General features: G+C 40.1%; 1 protein-coding gene across 1 annotated transcript in view; it reads left to right on the plus strand.

The window, feature by feature from the left end:
• FBXL2 (F-box and leucine rich repeat protein 2) overlaps positions 1-21,655 on the plus strand; it is a gene marked incomplete at its 5' end in the record, with an annotated part of 141,073 nt that overhangs the window by 75,762 nt on the left and 43,656 nt on the right. The window contains 3 exon segments of the mRNA XM_080810303.1: positions 4,443-4,497; positions 4,993-5,067; positions 10,673-10,767. Of these exon segments, the coding sequence (XP_080666429.1) occupies positions 4,443-4,497; positions 4,993-5,067; positions 10,673-10,767 (225 nt within the window).

The following is a 21,655-nucleotide window of genomic DNA, read 5'->3' on the forward strand; positions in this document are numbered from 1 at the left end:
CAAGAAAACAAATCAGTCAAAGGGGCAAAATAGATGTGCCTGGATGGTTCAGTCAGTTAAGCGTCTGCCTTCAACTGAGGTCATGATCCCAGGGTCCTGGGATCAAGCCCCACATCAGCTCTTCTCTCAGCAGGAGCCTGCTTCTCCCTCTCCCTGCTACTCCCTCTGCTTGTACTCTCCTTTTGTCTCTGCCAAATAAATAAAGTCTGGGTTTTTTGGGGGTTTTTTTGTTTTTTTTTTTTGTTTTTTTAATGGTCAAGGAGCACCTGGGTGGCTCAGTTGGTTGAGTGGCTGCCTTCGGCTCAGGTCATGATCCTCGGGTCCTGCGATCAAGCCCCATATCCAGCTCCTTGCTCAGCAGGGAGCCTGCTTCTCCCTCTCCTTCTCCCTGCTACTCTGCCTGCTTGTGCTCTCTCTGTCAAATAAATAAAATTTATCTTAAAAAATGGACAAAATATTTAGATACTTCACCAAAGAAGACATACACATGACAGTAAGCATATGAAAAGATGCTTAGTATCATGTCTTTAAGGAATTAAAAACTGAACAACGAGATAACCATGTACACCTCTTTAGAATGGCCTAAATGTAAAAACCTAACAATACCAAATGTTGACAAGATTCAGAACAACAGGAACTCTCGTTCATTGCTGGTGGAGATTCAAAATGGTAGAGGCACTTTGGGAGACAATTTGGCGGTTTCTTACAAAGCTAAACATAAGGTTACATGATCTAGCAATTCTACTCCTCGGTATTTATCCAACTGAGTAGAAAACATACCTACACAAAAACCTGCATACACATGTTTATAGCAGAATCATTCATAATCACCCAAAACTGAAAGCAAGTAAGATGACCCTGTATAGATGAATGGATAAACTGGTACATCAGTTTCAATATTAATATTTCAAAATTAATGTTGTAACATTAAAATAATGAGCTGTCTTGCCACTAAAAGACAAAGAAAAACCTTAAGTGAAGGATGCTAATCTGAACGGGCGCATACTATATGATTCTAGTAATTACATTATGAAAAAGGCAAAACTGTGGAAACATTGAAAAGACTAATGGTTAACAGGGCTTCATCCGAAGGAGGAAAGCGGTGAACAGGTTATCAGGTCAAGCCCCACTTGGGTGTAGAGCTTACTTTAAAAAAAAAAAAAAACCCACAGAAAATGACATTTAAAAATTCCATTTTAATAGTAACACATCAAATAACCAGTGCAGGGGAATCTAAAGATGAACAGAGTATCTATATGGAAAACTACAAAAATTACTATGAGAAATTAAAGACATCCTAAATAAATAATGGAATATATCGTGTTTCTGGATTGGAAGACTTAATATTATAAAGGTTTCAGTTCTCCCCGAAGTTTCTATAAATGCAATGTAATCCCAGTTAAAATTCCATAAAGTTTTCCTGTGAAAATGGACATGCTGATTCTAAAAGGGAAGAGGAAATTCTAAGAACCAAGAATAGCCCAGGTAATCTTAAAGAACAAAGTTGAAAGACTTAACATTACCAGACCTCAAGACTTACAAAGCTTCATAATTAAAACAGTCTTATTGGCACAAAGGTAGACAAACAGACCAGTGGAATAGAATACGAAGTCCAGAAGTATATCCACTCCTATATATCCCTTTAAATATTTGCTGATAACCAAGTTTCCTTTGCAGTCCTTTCCTAATGAAGGGTGAAGTTATCACATTTGAGGTAGGAAGCAATTTCCAGGGGAAAAAAAATGCTTGGAAAGGCTGGAACTCAATTTACCATAACTCTTTTTTTTTTTTTAATTTTATTTATTTATTTGACAGACAGAGATCACAAGTAGGCAGAGAGGCAGGCAGAGAGAGGAGGAAGCAGGCTCCCTGCTGAGCAGAGAGCCCGATGCGGGGCTCGATCCCAGGACGCTGGGATCATGACCTGAGCCGAAGGCAGTGGCTTAACCCACTGAGCCACCCAGGTGCCCCAATTTACCATAACTCTTAACTCCTCTAGCTATCTCTGTCTCTGTTGCCACTGTCCCATGCTGTTATTCAAGGCATTTATTTTATTCACTGAAACATGATTCAGGAATTTGGCTTAGGCTGCACTTTGGTAGTTTGGAGTCCTATCATGCCTATTTAATTTGTGCAAATTCAACTACATATATTTATGGGATGATGGGAAGAGAGAAAATAAACATTAAAGGCAATCTGCTTTTTCATTCAGTAACCATAAAATTTGGTAGTAAGCTTGAGATGAGTAATGTGAACTTTTGCTCCAGCTGTTGGTTCTCATGTGTGGCTGGATGTGTGAGCATTTTGCTTCAGTTGGTGTGATCCTGGCTTTCAAAGATAGGTGCTTTCCATACAGCATGCTCACAAAGCAAAATTACTTCATCAGCTGTTCAGTTGAAAAAAAATAGCATCTGGTCCAGTCCTGGGGTGAAAACAGTTGAGTTTAACTTTCTAAGGCTGTATGTGTAGTGGTCATAGACTTGGGCTCTCAAGCCAGACTACCTGGGTTCAAACCCTAGCTCTATTCTTACTATCTGTGTGGCCTGGGCAGGTTACTTAACCTTTCTGTGCTCCGTGTCATTCTCTGAAAAAGAGATAATAAACAGTATTGAGACAGTTAAATGACTAACATAAACTGTGGCTAGCACATAGTAAATACATAATCAAAGTTAGCTACCTTTTAAAATATCAGTGCAATTGTTCTTATGAAGAGGTGGTAGAATGTGGTCTCCAAGGTGGTACAGTCTTAAGGGATTCTCAAGGGAAACTTGGCTAACTCTTTTTTCACCTAGGCTTTTACTTTAGAACCCAGCCCCAGCATATTCTACCATATGCATTTCTCTCTCCGGTCCTTGGTCTATTTTATTTTATTTTATTTTTAAAAGATTTTATTTATTTATTTGACAGAGATCACAAGCAGGCAGAGAAACAGGCAGAGAGAGAGAGAGGGAAGCAGGCTCCCCGCTGAGCAGAGAGCCCGATGCGGGGCTCGACCCCAGGACCCTGAGATCATGACCTGAGCTGAAGGCAGAGGCTTTAACCCACTGAGCCACCCAGGCGCCCCTGGTCCTTGGTCTTTTAGAGAGCTAGTGATGAGTTGTGGCTCATAATGGAATGGTCATATGGCGCAGAAGATGGATGTTTGAGGCAGAAAGGCCTGTGGGTGGGGCAAAGTGTATTTCCATAGAGGCAATGTAGGTTTGCAGGCACCCTGAAACATGTTTAGCATATACTTTAGTGCGTATTTTTAGCCACCAACATTTTCCTATATACAAAGTTCCATTGCATCTTTTAAGGTCAGTATAGCCCTTATGTTTCTATTCTTTACTTTTCAGTAGAAAGTGATCGGAACTTCTATTATAGAATGGTACCTGTAGCATCACTAGCCCTGTGGTGCTGCTTGTTAATGCATTATTGTAGGGTACGATGCTCTGGGGTTTTATGAATCTGCTATTGTTCCCTGAGCCCATGGATTTTCAACTGACCATTGATTGTTATCTTTGGAGAATTTTGAAGAACTTTATAGGTGGCTGTTTGCCATCTTACCTTTTCCCCCTTCTACACAGAGATGCAAACTCTCATATTTATCTCCCAGAACTATGAGAATTGAGATCCTATTATTGTCCCTGACCTCATCCTCATAAACCTCTCTTCTCTCAGAAAAGCTGCTCTTTGTTTGCAGCTGTTACTGCGCAGTGCTGAGACACATGCAGGTATTTGCCACAGTGCTATCGTCAGCAACTCATCTTCACTGCCTGTGTTGGGACTTCACTCAGTCCCCTGCCGTACTGACAGCTACTGCTCCCTCTAGGGCACTACTAGGTTTTTGTTTACTTCTCTGATTTTTCTTTTCCTCATCTTTCCCCTTCTGTGGTTCTTGGCTTTTGCTCAGCAAAAACTGGTCGCTATAGAACTTGCCAACGAATGGACTCCATCTTTCTGCTATGTGAACAAATACATCAAAGCCAAATGGGTTTTATCATTGAGTCCTTCTTGGCTGTGTTATTTGAGATCAGACATCTGAACCTGTTTGGTACATCTATTAACAGAAGAGGAGTTTGTACCATGTGCTAGGGACATCAGAATTAGAAGGATTTAGCTCTCCCCAGGCTTAGTGTCTAGGAGATTAGAGAGTTGGTTTTTTAATAGAATGAATTATGATCTACTGTCCCACGTCCATATCATAGAACAAGTGACATAAAAGTTTAACAGGTTCTGTTTTAAGGGGATTTGTGTAGTGAGTCTAAAACAGCTTTGGAACATATGAACATTTGATATTTCACAGTAGTGTTGCAGAATTATAGTGAGCTTGTGTATTTCAAATTGAGGAATCTTGAAAAAAACTTATATCCAGATGGCGCATTAGATTTTATCTTTCAAGTTGTAAATATCCTAAAATGTTAATACCATCTCATTTTTTTGTTTTTCCCCTTTCTTCCTAGAATATTTTCCTTCTTGGATATAGTAACTTTGTGCCGATGTGCACAGATTTCCAAGGTAGAGTATTAACCAGATTTTTATCAATTAATAAATATCGAGTTTTATTAGAATGAGTTTTAGTTTTAGTTCAAGCAGGCAGTTAACTTTTTTTAATTTAATGTTTTTAAGAAAGTGCACATGCGTGTCTGTGCGCTAGTCGGGGGAGGGGCAGTGGAAGTGGGAGAGAGAGTGAGACTCTTAAGTAGGCTCCACATCTAGCGCAGAGGCAATGCAGGGCTCAGTCCCACGACCCCAAGCTCATGACCTGAGCCAAAATCAAGAGTTGGATGCTTAACCAACTGAGCCACCCAGGTGTCCCAAGCAGTTAACTTTAAATGTCATCTTTTACATTTAATATAACATGGTGTTATCATAATTCCATATTTGATTGTCCACTTAATGTATATGAAGAATAAAAGTTTGGAAATACAGAGGTTGAATCAGGACTTCCATTAACAGTCTCAGTGTATCTCTTTCACCCCCATCTCTCCTCCTCTGCCTCCCGCCCCCTAGGCCTGGAACATCCTAGCCCTGGATGGAAGCAACTGGCAAAGAATAGACCTTTTTAACTTTCAAACAGATGTAGAGGTAAGTTAGCTTTCTTCTAGACAACAGACTTTTTAAAAAGATAAGTAAACTGGTCACTCTTTCCTGCCTTTTTCTTTTGCTGCATTTAGGTTTTTAAAAAAATATTTTATTTATTTATTTGACACAGAGAGAAAGATCACAAGCAGGCAGAAAGGCAGGCAGAGAGAGAGGGGGAAGCAGGTTCCCCGCTGAGCAGAGAGTCCGATGCAGGACTCGATCCCAGGACCCTGAGATCATGACCTGAGCCGAAGGCAGAGGCTTAACCCACTGAGCCACCCAGGCACCCCTAGACTTAATATTAAGATATCAGGGTGTAGGAGAGAAGGAAAAAAACCTAGAAGGTACCTATGTACATCAAGACCAAAATTCTGCCTGTATTTTGCTTTGGCTCTGTATCAGTAACAAACTACTTTCTCTCCTTGTTCATGTCTATAGCCTTGGTATTGCCACTCAGCTTTTTAAAGCCCTGAACCTGCATCATTAACACCCAGTTCAGTGATTTAATCTTAGCAGACTCCTGACAAATATTTATTGATCTGAAAGATCCACTGAGAATTCTAATTCAGCATCAAGAATGGAGAAATGGCAGAAGAATGGGTTGAGGAGTGAAGATGGAGACCTGAGATATCACTGAAGCTCAGCCACTTAAGCCATATAATCTCTTCAGTTTTATTGTCTATAAAATAAAGAGGCAAAAAAATCCTCAAAGCCTTTATAATTCTAGGATTTTCATGTATTTATCTGGAAATATGTGAATATCCCCATGTAAGAGTGGTAAGCCTGACCAAATGAGAAAAGTTTATTTTAAAACAACTTTTAGATTAAATATCAACTTACAATGAAAAAGAAAGAGGAAAGTAATCTTCACTGCACACAATATCTAGACTGGGACACCTGGGTGGCTCAGTCCATTAAGCCTGCTGCCTTTGGCTCAGGTCATGATCCAGGGTCCTGGGATCGAGACCTGCACCGGGCTCCCTGCTCTATGGGAAGCCTGCTTCTCTCTCTGCCTCTGCCTGCCACTCTGCCTGCTTGTGCGTGCTCTCTCTCTCTCTCTCTCTCTCTGACAAATAAATAAATTTAAAAAAATAATAATTATCTAGACTACTGTGTTAAGGGTGTGGAGATTCTGAAGTTTATCTGCCCAATGTTGGGAGAACCTTATTCATTTCTAGTTTAGCCAATTCAGTTGTAGTCATGGAGTTGTATTTTAATCCAGTTCCTCATACAGCATTTTCATCAAGTGTTTCTACCAAAGTGTATGTTTTGTGTCTTTTTTTAATGGATAAGGAAATAATCATGCTTAACAGTGAGATGAGCCCAAACAATTTCCTCTGAGTTATTTAACCTCGTGTTACCTTAGAAGAGCTAACGATCAGTTGTGGAGGCCCTTCCCCTCTTTCTCTAGGTTACTAGCTGGAGAGTGTCTGATCCCATATCAAACCAGTGGAGCAGAGCACCTGCAGCAAGTGGGACCGAGTTTCCCACTGTGGGTTTCCTCTCATGTTGTGCTGTTCTGAATTGGGAAGGGTCAGGGACCTCAGGGCTTCACACCCAGCCTGAATACATAAGCGCTCAGTTGCTGTTTTGGACTGTGGTCCCTGGATTAGGAGTTCTTTAATGCTCTTTCCAGGCTTAATAGCAGTGATTCCAACAGTGCCCCACCCAAACATGCTGACCTGTGATTCTTCTTCAAACTGATAATCTCTAGATCTTTGTTCATTGTGTTTACTTAGTGATGCTGAGAAGCACATTAAATTCCAAAAATTGTGATCATTTCTGCTCACCAAAGGAAAGTCATTGTTTTTTAAAATTCTTGCTAATTATTATTTTTGTGCCTCTTATTGTCCCCTCAGTTTTCTTTGATGATTTTCCCAAACTATACAACTTTTTGAAAGGCATATTTAAAACTTTTAAATTCGGATTTTAAAAAATACTATTTCAAGTAAATAGCACTACCTTGTATATTATTTGATTTCAGAATTTTAGCTTTTGGCTGATCATAGCTATATAAATACATTGTAGAAAGACTTACGAGTGCTTCCACTGAAGGCAAGACTAGTTTATGGGTAACCAGTTATATAAAGAATTACATATAAAAACTTCTTGTTTAAAATTTTATTTATTTATTTGACAGAGAGAGTGAGAACGAGAGAGAAAGAGAGCATGAGCAGGGTGAAGGGCAGAGGGAGAAGCAGACTCGGAGCCTGATGCAGGACTTGATGCCAGGACCCCAGCCAGGATCATGACCTGAGCAGAAATCAGATGCTTAACCAACTGAGTCACCCAGGTGCCCCTACATGAGAAAACTTAAAATAGATAGCACCATATTAGTATTAGCCTAGCCTAATGATACTTATTATTAACCTTTCGGGGCTAACAACTTGAATCCAGACTGGATTATGAACCAAGTGTTGGAGTCCCCTGTGTTCTTTAAATAGGACCCATTGGATACTCACCCCAGGAAGCATTCCATGGATAAACTGATCATCTAAAATTTTTTCTTTGGGATGAAAATGATGGTTTATGGATATGTTGAGAGAAAGAGAATGTACCAAGGTTCAGGATTAATATACTATTTACTATGTGCCTGGCACTATTTAAGTAACTTACAAATATCCATTTAATTTTCTCAAAAACACCATATTGAAGAAACTGAGGCACAAAAAATTTGAGTAACTTACCCAAGGTCATTCATCTAGTAAGAGGAAACAGCAGGGGGATTCCTGGGTGGTTCAGTCAGTTAGGAGGAAACAGTAGGTACCGTGAACACAATGGGTTATGTGACCGTTGTGTTTCAGAGAAAAGGTAGAATAAAGCATCCAGATGACAAGTGTACACTGTGCCTTTCCTTGAGCATCACTATTTCCTGAATCAGTGTTGTTAACCCTGATATTTAGGCATTTTCCATGTCTTTAAAAGTTGGACTTTTTTTTTTAAAGTTGGGCATTTTTTGTCAGTGTCTTCATGGTTAATAAAGATTCCACCAGGCCAAAAATAAGAAATAACCAAGTAGCATGCTAATCTAAAAGTTATAACTCCAAAGGTCTCTCCATTTAGGCCTTATTTTTCTCTAAAGCTGTTCATTCCAAAATCTATACTATCATACTATCATCATCATTCAGCATACTATCTAAATGGATAATACACAGTCATTGACTTGAATTTTGCATTTGGAAACTATGTGCTCATTTTTTCTTTGTTGGAAACAGTAGAGCAGAAAATTCTGAATATAATTTTTTTAAAATCTGGGTACCAAAACTTTTACTCCAAAGAAAGGAAGAATAGAAAGCTTATATAAATGTAGCCAACTTGAAATGGAGAAAAATATGTTGTGTACCTCATTTGTAGATGTTGGTATGGAGGAGTTTTCGCTGTTTTATTTTTTACTTGAATGTTTATATTAGATTTCCAAGTTATAAGCTTCCCCACCTCCAGTGACAAAGATTTATTAACTTAGGGAATACTCAAGAAAGCATAAATAAAGCTGCTAACAATATCAGAGTGTAGATTTTCATCTTAAGATGTTAGCCAGGTAACAATATATGTGAGCCTTGATCCTGTGATCCTGTGGTTTGATGTGTCTGCTGAATGCTTAGTGCTCACAGTTCAGTGTCAAGATTGCCATGTTATAAAGTGAGGATAATAGCTTTTTTTTAAAGACCCAAATGGCCCTCTTTCAGTATTTCCTCCCTTGTGGAGGAGTAGTTGTGCAGCCTTTAGAATCAAGTAACTCTGTTAGAACTCTAACTCTACTGCTCACTAAAGTGTAACCTTGGCAATTTGACCATTTAATTTCTTTATTTGCTAAATGAAGGTTTGACTCCAGTCTGTTAATTGTCAGGATTCTCCAGAGAAAAAATTGATGGGGTCTGTATGTATACAAACACAGAAATTTATATTGAGGAATTGGATCATGTGATTATAGAGGCTGAGAAGTCCTAAGATCTGCAGTCAGGAAGCTGGAGACCCAAGAGAGCTGATACAGAGCTCCAGTCTGACCTGTGAACCAGCAGAGCCCGTGGGGTAGATTCCAGTATGAAAGCTGACAGGTTCCAGACTTAAGAAGAACTGATGTTTTTCAGTCCCAGTCCAAAGGCCAGAAAGGACCACTGTCTTAGCTCAAGCAGTCACACATGGCGAGTTCCCTCTTACTCAGCCTTTTTTATTCTATTCAGGTCTTCAGTTGATTTGATGAGGCCCACCCACTGCAACTTTTCTCTCTCTGCTGATTCAAGTGGTAATCTTATCCAGAAATACCCTCACAGACTTATACAGAATACTGTTGGGCCAAATGTTTGCACATCCTGTGGTCCAGTCAAGTTGATACATCAGATTAATTCTCAAACGTTCACCCCTTGTCAACTTGGCACCCATATGTATCACCTTAAGCCATACTTAATCTCCAAATAAAGATAATAACGAGGTCCAAATTCAACCTAATGTGATACAAGTATCCAGTGTACAACCAGAAACACACTAACTCCTTCCTCAAAAGAAGAGAATGTCCTTGAGTGATGTTCACTCTTCTTCATATCCTGTATCTTAAATAGTATGATATAGAATTAGCGATACATAAATATTTGATATGGTGTCAGTACATCTTATTTTACATAAGGGAACAGAAGAGGAAAGAAAACAAATGTATTGGCTTTACATACACACATACTCATAACAAAATAAGGAGAAGCATTCATGACAGAGTTTTCATTTCTGTAATTGGTTGCATGATGGTAGTTGATATTTTCAACTATCTTCTTCTACTCCCCACTCTGTGTTCCCTTTGCAGCAAGCACCTCAGCTGGTCATGGTTCTCTACCTCGTAGAGTAACCCAAACCATCAATCCTGAAGTGTATGGACCATTGGTAGTCCTGCCTGGATTGATTTGTAGTTTTCCATTGACTTGAATCACAGGGCATGGTAATGTTACAAGAGATGACCTGAAAGATTTGTATTCCAGACATACTCTTCATTGTCTCCATTGTGGAGTAGTAGACCATGAAGTTGTTGGGAATAGTAACTGAGCCATAATAAATACAAGAAAGTGTTAAAATCGTGCCCGAAAAAGTGAAAGTGCTTTATCAGTGTTTTTTTTTTTCCTTTAATGTATCTGCCAGTATCCAGCCAAGTTTCCTATTTCAAAGCAAATGTGTTTATACGTGATTGCTAAGGAGGATTAGGGGGAACTTTTATAATACATTTTCAAACTTTTAGAGTGATAATGTTTAGCTAAAATATAATTTTTTTTTTTGAGCAATGTTGTTTTAGATTGCTGCTTAGCAGCCGGTGTTCCTACAGCTGACCTCAAAAAACCTTGCAACTGGTGCAGTAGCTCTGAGCCCTGAGTAGAGGAGGCCTAGCTCCAGGGTTAAAGCTGCCAAAATACAGTGCACTAAGTTTTTTTTTTTTGAATACTTAATGCTTTAATTGAAAACGTTTTTAATGCTTGCAGCTCCTTGAGGAACAGTGGAGTGTTGGAGGAATGCTCCAAAATGACTTTATTACACCTGGAAAAAATATATTCCATTTCTAAATTTCAGGTTATCATGCTCTTAGATAAGCAGCATGAAAAATGAGATTTTTTTCTGACTTTTTTGATTCCAGGGTCGCGTGGTGGAAAATATCTCCAAGCGATGCGGTGGATTCCTGAGGAAGCTCAGCTTGCGAGGCTGCATTGGTGTTGGGGATTCCTCCCTGAAGTAAGTTGAATCCACAGTGACTCACTCTATTATGGCAGCTTGTAGCTGCCTTGTCATCAGCAAAAATATTATGTGCTCTTCTTCTGGTAAATTCTCTCTATGATAATTTGCATAGTGAACTAAAAGAACCATGACTTGGGAGTCAGCAGGCCTGGGTCAGGAATATGACTCTAGGACAAATTATTTCACCTCTCCGAGTGTCCACTCTGTTCTACAAAGTGAAGGCGTGTGTAGGTGCTGCATGAGCGTGTCATGGGTATCACGTAAAGCAATGTATATAGAGTGCCTGATGTGTAATAACATAATAGTTGACTCCGCTGTGCCTTTCTTCATTTGCTGATCTTCTAGTTTCATTCTCACAAGAGTGACTGTCTTTTTATATATTATACTACTGAAAATAATCCTTCCAAAAACTCTTTTAGTACACCTGGAATTTTGCTTACTCGTGATAGGATGTAATTATCCAATTGTATCCGATCCAAACAAATGGTTGCCCACCTCTTCCTGGATAGCCATTAGTTATTGGAACTGTTATCAATCCACTGTTAAGGACAGTGCTTTTCTGGAGACAAGACATAATTAAAACCTTTATGTTCTTGGGGGTGGGGGAAGCAAGATGGCAGAGGAGTAGAAGACCTAAATTACATCAGGTCCCAGGAATTCAGCTAGATAGTTATCAAACCATTCTGAACACCTACAAACTCAACAGGAGATCGAAGAGAAGAAGAGCAGCAATTCTATGAACAGAAAAGTGACCACTTTACAGAAGGTAGGACATGCGGAGAGGTCAATCTAAGGTGATATACAGGAAGATAGACTGCAGGGTGTGGGGGTACTGGCTCTTGGGAAATGAGAGAGCAGCAGAGTAGAAAACCAGAACTTTTAGAAGTCTGTTCCATGCAGGGTTGTCGCCCCAGTAGCTAAGTGGTGGGTGGAGTCCTCACTGAGACAGTGTGGTCTCAGGTCCCTCAGAGTCACAGAAAGACTGGGGGTCCCTGAGCACAGCAGAGCTCCCAGATATCAGAGCAGAGAAGCTGGCTGCAGAGATGGAGCCAAGGAGAGGGCTCTCAGCTCAGGGTTGCCATAAACCAGGATCCACTTCACAGTTGAGCCACTACTCTTCAAGCAGGAACCCCACAAGCAGCAGATCCAGGGAGACTCACCTTCCCCTGGGAGGAGCAGCACGATAGTGCACTACAGGAATCTGGGTTTGGAGACTCCAAATGAGGCCTTGTGCCAGAGATAGAAATGCTTGGTTATAGGCTGGGTGAGCACATAGTGCGGCCAGAGACCAGGGAGACAGAAGTGATTGACGGCTTTTCTCTGAGGTCTCACTGAGGAGTGGGGCCCTGAGCGCTCGCTCCACTGGGTTGAAGACTGGGAGGCCGCCATCTTCATTCTTGTCCTCCAAAGCTATACGGAAAATATTCAGGGAACAAAACCTGCTGAGAGCACACCCAAGAAGATTGCGTAGCCTGGCCCCTGGCAAAGGCTGTAGAGTTCCACCTCAGGCAAAGACATTTGAGAATCACTGTAAAAGGCCCCTCCCAAAGAAGATCAGCAAGAACATCTGGCCAAGGCTAAGTTTACTGATAAATGAGAACTGCAAGACTCCAGCACTAGGGGAATACAGCACATAGAATTCATGGCGTTTACCCCATGATTCTCTAGTCTTTCAAAGTTAATTTTTTAAAATTCCTTTTTTTTCTATTTTTTAAAATTTTTCTTCTTTTCTCTTTTAGCCAATATCTTATCAATTCTTCTTTAAAAACCTTTTTAAATTTTCATTTTTTTAAAAGATTTATTTATTTATTTATTTATTTGTCAGAGAGAGCGAGAGAGCGAGAGCAAACACAGGCAGAGTGAGAAGCAGGCTCCCTGCCGAGCAAGGAGCCTGATGTGGGACTCGATCCCAGGACGCTGGGATCATGACCTGAGCCGAAGGCAGCTGCTTAACCAACTGAGCCACCCAGGCGTCCCTAAATTTTCATTTTTAATGTCATATTCTATCCCTTCATTGTGTTTAACCTTATTTCTTTTTATATATACATTTTTCTTTGTTTAAATTTTTGGTATACAGTTTCAAATAACAGACCAAAATATACTCTAAATCTAGTGAATGACTTGGTTCTAGTCTCCTGCCTGATCACATTCTCTTTTTTTTTTTCTGCATTTTTTTTTCAACGAACTTGATTCCTTTTTTGAAATCTTTAATTTTCACCTTTATAAATCATATTCCATCTCTTCATCATATTTACCCTTATTTTTGTATATATGCTTTTCTTTAACATTTTGAGAGGCAGTTTCTTCTAACAGACCAAAATGCACACAAAATCTAGGGCGTGACTCTGTTCTGTTCACCAGCCTGATCATATTTTTGTTTTCCTTTCTTTTCTTCCTGGTTTTAGGTCTCTTCTGATTTCTTTAGTGTATATTTTTCTGAGGTGGTTGTTACCCTATTAGCATTTTGCTTTCTCATTTTTCTATTATTCTCTGGATGAAATGACAGAACAGAAAAACTCACCTCAAAAAAAGAGCAAGAGGAAATACCAACTGCCAGGGACCTAATCAATATAGACATTAGTAAGATGTTGGAACTAGAGTTCAGTATGACAATTATAAAGATAATAGCTGGGCTTGAAAAAACCATAGAAGATACTAGAAAATCCCTTTCTGGAGAAATGAACTAAAATCTAAGCAAGTTGAAATCAGGCTATTAATGAGGTGCAATAAAAAATGGAGGCTTTAACAGCTGGGATAAATGATACAGAGGAAAGAATTAGTGATATAGAAGACCAAATGATGGAGAATAAAGAAGCCAAGAAAAAGAGAAACAATTACTGGATCACAAGCGGAGAATTTGAGAGATAAGTGATACCATAAGATGAAACAGTATTAGAATAATTGGGATCCCAGAAGAAGAAGAAAGAGAGAGGGGCAGAAGGTATATCAGAACAAATTATATTGGAGAACTTCCCTAATATGGGGAAAGAAACAGTTATCAAAATCCAGGAGGCACAGAGAATCCACCTCAAAATCAATAAAAATAAGTCAATAGCCCATCATCTAATACTAAAACTTAGAAGCCTCAGAGACAGAAAATTCTGAAAGCAGCTCTAGACAAGAAGTAACCTGCAGTAGAGACAGATTGGCAGCAAACCTAACCACAGAGACCTGGTAGGCCAGAAAGGACTGACATGATATATTCAGGACACTAAATGAGAAAAATATGCAGCCAAGAATACTATATTCAGCTAGGCTGTCATTGAAAATACAAGGAGAGATAAAAAGCTTCCAGGACAAACAAAAATTAAAAGAATTTGTAAACACCAAACCAGCCCTACAGGAAATATTGAAAGGGGACATCTAAGCAAAGAGAAAGCCTGAAAGTAACATAGACCAGAAAGGAACAGAGACAATAGACAATAACAGTCATCTTATAGGCAATACAAAGGCACTAAATTCATATCTTTCAGTAGTTACCTTGAATGTAAATGGGATAAATGCCCCAATCGAAAGACACAGGGTATCAGAATGGATTAAAAAAAAAAAGACAAAACCCATCAATATGCTGTTTACAAGAAACTAATTTTAGACTCAGAGACACCTCCAGAATTAAAGTGAGGGGATGGAAAACAATTTACCATGCTAAAGGACATCAAGAGAAAGCTGGGGTGGCAATCCTTATATCAGATCAATTAGATTTTAAGTCAAAGACTACAATAAGAGAAGAGGAAGGACACTATATCATACTCAAAGGGTCTGTCCAACAAGAAGATCTAACAATTTTAAATATCTATGCCCCTAACATTGGAGCAGCCAAGTATATAAACCAATTAATAACAAAATCAAAGAAACACACAACAGTAATACAATAATAGTAGGGGACTTTAACACTCCCCTCACTGAAATGGATAGATCATCCAAGCAAAAGATCAACAAGGAAATAAAGGCCTTAAATGACACACTGGACCAGATGGACATCACAGATATATTCAGAACATTTCATCCCAACGCAACAGAATACACGTTCTTCTCTAGTGCACATGGAACATTCTCCAGAATAGATCACCTCCTGGGTCATAAATCAGGTCTCAACCAGTATCAAAAGATTGGGATCATTCCCTGCATTTTTTCAGACCACAATGCTCTGAAGCTAGAACTCAATCACAAGAGGAAATTTGGAAAGAACACAAATACATGGAGACTAAACAGCATCCTTCTAAAGAATGAATGGGTCAACCAGGAAATTAAAGAAGAATTGAAAAAATTCATGGAAACAAATGATAATGAAAACACAACAATTCAAAATCTGTGGGACACAGCAATGCAGTCCTGAGAGGAAAATATATAGCAGTACAAGCCTTTCTCAAGAAACAAGAAAGGTCTCAAATACACAACCTAACCCTACACCTAAAGGAGCTGGAGAAAGAAAAACAAAGAAAGCCTAAACCCAGCAGGAGAAGAGAAATCATAAAGATCAGAGCAGAAATCAATGAAATAGAAACCAAAACCAAAAACAAAACAAATTTGAAAAAAATTCTTTGAAAGAATTAATAAGATTGATAAGCCCCTGGCCAGACTTATCAAAAAGAAAAGAGAAAGGACCCAAATTAATGAAATCATGGAGGATAGAGAGATCACAACAAACACCAAAGAAATACAAACAATTGTAAGAACATATTATGAGCAACTATATGCCAGCAAATTGGACAATCTGGAAGATATGGAGGCATTCCTAGAGACATACAAACTACCAAAACTGAACCAGGAAGAAATAGAAAACCTGAACAGACCCATAGCCAGTAAGGAGATTGAAGCAGTCATCAAAAATCTCCCAAAAAACAAGAGCCCAGGGCCAGATGGCTTCCTAGGGGAATTCTACCAAACATTTAAAGAAGAATTATTATCTATTCTCCTGAAACTGTTGCAAAAAATAGAAATGGAAGGAAAACTTCCAAACTCATTTTATAAGGCCAGCAGTACCTTGATCCCAAAACCAGATAAAGACCCCATAAAAAAAAGAATTACAGACCAGTATCCTTGATGAACACAGATGCAAAAATTCTCACCAAACTACTAGCTAAGGGATCCAGCAGTACATTAAAAGGATTATTCACAGGGGGAGGAGTCAAGATGGCAGAGAAGTAGCAGGCTGAGATGACATCGGGTAGCAGGAGGTCAGCTAGATAGCTTATCTAACCATTGTGAACACCTACAATCCAACGGGAAATCGAAGAGAAGAAGAGCAACAATTCTAGAAACAGAAAATCGACCACTTTCTGAAAGGTAGGACCTGCGGAGAAGTGAATCCAAAGCGAGGGGAAGACAGACCGCGGGGGGAGGGGCCGGCTCCCGGCAAGCAGTGGAGCAACGGAGCACAAAATCAGGACTTTTAAAAGTCTGCTCCATGGAGGGACATGGCTCCAGAGGCTAAACCAGGGGGAAGCCCACACGGGGTCAGCGTAATCCCAGGTCCCGCGGGGTCACAGAAGGACCGGCGGTGGCTGAGTGCCGCAGAGCTCGCAGGTATTAGAGCGGGGAAGCCGGCGACAGCGACAAAGCCGAGGAGTGAGCTCTCAGCCCGGGGTTACCTTGAGCCGGTCGCAGGCTGTGTGAGCTCAGAGCACAGCCGGAGGCCAGGGAGACGGAAGCGACCGGGCGCTTTTCTCCAAGTGCCAGCAATTGACTGCTTTCCTCCAGGTGTGACCGGAGGCCAGGGAGGCAGGGGCGGTTGGGCGCTTTTCTCTGAGGGCACACTGAGGAGTGGGACCCCAAGCTCTCGGCTCCTCCGGGCCAGAGAGTGGGAGGCCGCCATCTTCATTCCTGTCCTCCGGAACTCTACAGAAAGCGCTCAGGGAACAAAAGCTCCTGAAAGCAAACCTGAGCAGATTACTTAGCCCGGCCCCTGGCAAGGGCGGTGCAATTCCGCCTGCAGCAAAGACACTTGAGAATCACTACAACAGGCCCCTCCCCCAGAAGATCAACAAGAAACCCAGCCAAGACCAACTTCACTCACCAAGGAAAACAGTGGAATTCCAGAGGAGGAGAAAGCAAATCTTACCTGGAAAAATGACAAGGCGGAAAAACTCACCACAAAAAAAGAACAAGAGGCAATACCAAAGGCTGGGGACCTAATCAATACGGACATTGGTAATATGACAGATCTAGAGTTCAGAATGACGATTCTCAAGGTTCTAGCCGGGCTCGAAAAAGGCATAGAAGATATGAGAAAAACCCTCTCCGGAGAGATAAAAGCCCTTTCTGGAGAAATAAAAGAACTAAAATCTAACCAAGTTGAAATCAAAAAAGCTATTAATGAGGTGTAATCAAAAATGGAAGTTCTCACTGCTAGGATAAATGAGGCAGAAGAAAGAATTAGTGACATAGAAGACCAAATGACAGAGAATAAAGATGAGCAAAAGAGAGACAAACAAATACTGGAGCACGAGGAGAGAATTCGAGAGATAAGCGACACCATAAGATGACACAACATTAGAATAATTGGGATTCCAAAAGAAGAAAGAGAGAGGGGAGCAGAAGGTATATTGGAGACAATTACTGGAGAGAATTTCCCTAATATGGCAAAGGGAACAAACATCAAAATCCAGGAGATGCTAAGAATGCCCCTCAAAATCAATAAAAATAGGTCCACACCTCGTCACCTGATAGTAAAATTTACAAGTCTTAGTGACAAAGAGAAAATCCTGAAAGCAGCCCGGGAAAAGAAGTCTGTAACATACAAGGGTAAAAACATTAGATTGGCAGCGGACCTATCCACAGAGACCTGGCAGGCCAGAAAGAACTGGCATGAGATATTCAGAGCACTAAACGAGAAAAACATGCAGCCAAGAATACTATATCCAGCTAGACTATCATTGAAAATAGAAGGAGAGATAAAGAGCTTCCAGGACAAACAAAAGCTGAAAGAATTTGCAAACACCAAACCAGCTCTACAGGAAATATTGAAAGGGGTCCTCTAAGCAAAAAGAGACCCTAAAAGTAGTAGATCAGAAAGAAACAGAGACAATATACAGTAGCACTCACCTTACAGACAATACAATGGCACTAAATTCCTATCTCTCAATAGTTACCCTAAATGTTAATCGGCTAAATGCCCCAATCAAAAGACACAGGGTATCAGAATGGATAAAAAAGAGAATTACAGACCAATATCCTTGATGAACACAGATGCAAAAATTCTCACCAAAATACTAGCCAATAGGATTCAACAGTACATTAAAAGGATTATTGACCATGACCAAGTGGGATTTATTCCAGGGCTGCAAGGTTGGTTCAGCATCCACAAATCAATGTGATACAACACATTAATAAAAGAAAGAACAAGAACCATATGATACTCTCAGTAGATGCCGAAAAAGCATTTGACAAAGTGCAGCATCCCTTCCTGATTAAAACTCTTCAAAGTGTAGGGATAGAGGGCACATACCTCAATATTATCAAAGCCATCTATGAAAAACCCACTGCAAATATTCTCAATGGAGAAAAATTGAAAGCCTTTCCGCTAAGGTCAGGAACACGGCAGGGATGTCCATTATCATCACTGCTATTCAACATAGTACTAGAAGTCCTAGCCTCAGCAATCAGACAACAAAAAGAAATTAAAGGCATCCAAATCAGCAAAGAAGAAGTCATACTATCACTCTTCACAGATGATATGATATTATATGTGGAAAACCCAAAAGACTCCACTCCAAAACTGCTAGAACTTGTATAGGAATTTAGTAAAGTGTCAGGATATAAAATCAATGCACAGAAATCAGTTGCATTTCTCTACACCAACAGCAAGACAGAAGAAAGAGAAATTAAGGAGTCAATCCCATTTACAATTGCACCCAAAACTATAAGATACCTAGGAATAAACCTAACCAAAGAAGCTAAGAATCTATACTCAGAAAACTATAAAGTTCTCATGAAAGAAATTGAGGAAGACACAAAGAAATGGAAAAATGTTCCATGCTCCTGGGTTGGAAGAACAAATATTGTGAAAATGTCTATGCTACCTAAAGCAATCTACACATTTAATGCAATCCCTATCAAAATCCCACCCATTTTTTTCAAAGAAATGGAACAAATAATCCTAAAATTTATATGGAACCAGAAAAGACCTCGAATAGCCAAAGGAATATTGAAAAAGAGAGCCAAAGTTGGTGGCATCACAATTCCAGACTTCAAGCTCTATTACAAAGCTGTCATCATCAAGACAGCATGGACTGGCACAATAACAGACACATAGATCAATGGAACAGAATAGAGAGCCCAAAAATAGACCTTCAACTCTATGGTCAACTAATCTTTGACAAAGCAGGAAAGAATGTCCAATGGGAAAAAGACAGCCTCTTCAATAAATGGTCTTGGGAAAATTGGACGGCCACATGCAGAAAAATGAAACTGGACCATTTCCTTATACCACACACGAAAATAGACTCAAAATGGATGAAGGACCTCAATGTGAGAAAGGAATCCATCAAAATCCTTGAGGAGAACACAGGCAGCAACCTCTTTGACCTCAGCTGCAGCAACTTCTTCCTAGAAACATCGCCAAAGGCAAGGGAAACAGGGCAAAAATGAACTATTGGGACTTCATCAAGATCAAAAGCTTTTGCACAACAAAGGAAACAGTCAATAAAACCAAAAGACAACTGACAGAATGGGAGAAGATATTTGCAAATGACCTGTCAGATAAAGGGCTAGTATCCAAAACCTATAAGGAACTTATCAAACTCAACACCCAAAGACCAAATAATACAATCAAGAAATGGGCATTGTTAAAATGTCTATACTGCCTAGAGCAATCTATACTTTCAATGCCATTCTGATCAAAATTCCACTGGCATTTTTCAAAGAGCTGGAGCAAACAACCCTAAAATTTGTATGGAATCAGAAGAGACCCCGAATTGCTAAGGAAATGTTGAAAAAGAAAAGCAAAACTGGGGGCACCACGTTGCCTTATTTCAAGCTTTACTACAAAGCTGTGATCACCAAGACAGCATGGTACTGGCATAAAAACAGACACATAGACCAGTGGAACAGAGTAGAGGGCCCAGATATGGATCGTCAACTCTGTGGTCAAATAATCTTCGACAAAGCAGGAAAAAATATACAGTGGAAAAAAGACAGTCTTTTCAATAAATGGTGCTGGGATAATTGGACAGCTATGTGTAGAAGAATGAAACTCGACCATTCTCTTAAGCCATACACAAAGATAAACTCAAAATGGATAAAAGACCTCAATGTGAGGCAGGAATCCATCAGAATCATAGAGGAGAACATAGGCAGTAACCTGTTCGATATCAGCCACAGCAACTTCTTTCAAGATATGTCTCCAAAGGCAAAGGAAACAAAAGCAAAAATGAATTTTGGGGACTTCATCAAGATCAAAAGCTTCTGCACAGCAAAGGAAACAGTCAACAAAACAAAGAGGCAACCCACAGAATGGGAGAAGATATTCGTAAATGACAATACAGACAAAGGGCTGATACCCAGAAGACATGAATGGCTAACAGACACATGAAAAAATGTTCATCATCACTAGCCATCAGGGAGATTCAAATCAAAACCACATTGAGAAAGCACCTTACACCAGTTAGAATGGCCAAACTTAACAAGACAGTAAACGTGTGCTGGAGAGGATGTGGAGAAAGGGGAACCCTCTTACACTGTTGGTGGGAATGCAAGTTGGTACAGCCACTTTGGAAAACAGTGTGGAGATTCCTTCCCTATGACCCTGCAATTGCACTACTGGGTATTTACCCCAAAGATACAGATGTAGTGAAAAGAAGGGCCATCTGTACCCCAGTGTTCATAGCAGCAATGGCCACAGTCGCCAAACTGTGGAAAGAACCAAGATGCCCTTCAACGGATGAATGGATATGGTCCATATATACAAGGGAGTATTATGCCTCCATCAGAAAGGATGAATACCTAACTTTTGTATCAATATGGACGGGACTGGAAGAGATTATGCTGAATGAAATAAGTCAAGCAGAGAGAGTCAATAATCATATGGTTTCACTTATTTGTGGAGCATAAGAAATGACACGGAGGACATGGGGAGAAGGAGAGGAGAAGGGAGTTGGGGGAAATGGAGGGGGAGAAGAACCATGAGAGACTATGGACTCTGAAAAACAATCTGAGGGTTTTAGAGGGGATGGGGGTGGGAGGTTGGGTGAACCTGGTGGTGGGTATAATTATGGAGGGCCCTATTGCATGGAACACTGGGTGTGCTACATAAATAACGAATTCTGGAACACTAAAAAGAAATTTAAAAAAAAATAGGAAAGGGGGGAGAAGCATTAAAAAAAGAAAGAAATGGGCAGAGGACATGAACAGACATTTCTGCAAAGAAGACATCCAGATGGCCAACAGACACATGAAAAAGTGCTCCACATCACTTGGCATCAGAGAAATACAAATCAAAACCACAATGAGATACCACCTCACACCAGTCAGAATGGCTAAAATTAACAAGTCAGGAATTGACAGATGCTGGCGAGGATGTGGAGAAAGGGGAACCCTCCTCCAGTGTTGGTGGGAATGCAAGCTGGTGCAACCACTCTGGAAAACAACATGGAGGTTCCTCAAAAAGTTGAAAATAGAGCTGCCCTACGACCCAGCAATCGCACTACTGGGTATTTACCCTAAAATACAAATGTAGTGATCCAAAGGGGCACGTGCACCTGAATGTTTATAGTAGCAGTGTCCACAATAGCCAAACTATGGAAAGAAGCTAGATGTCCATCAACCAATCAATGGATAAAGAAGAGGTGGTCTCTATATATGTATGATGGAATACTATGCAACCGTCAAAAGAAATGAAATCTTGCCATTTGCAATGATATGGATGGAACTAGAGGGTATTATGCTG

This window comes from Martes martes (assembly GCF_963455335.1).
Source record: "Martes martes genome assembly, chromosome: 1".
In the NCBI taxonomy this organism is placed as follows: domain Eukaryota; kingdom Metazoa; phylum Chordata; class Mammalia; order Carnivora; family Mustelidae; genus Martes; species Martes martes.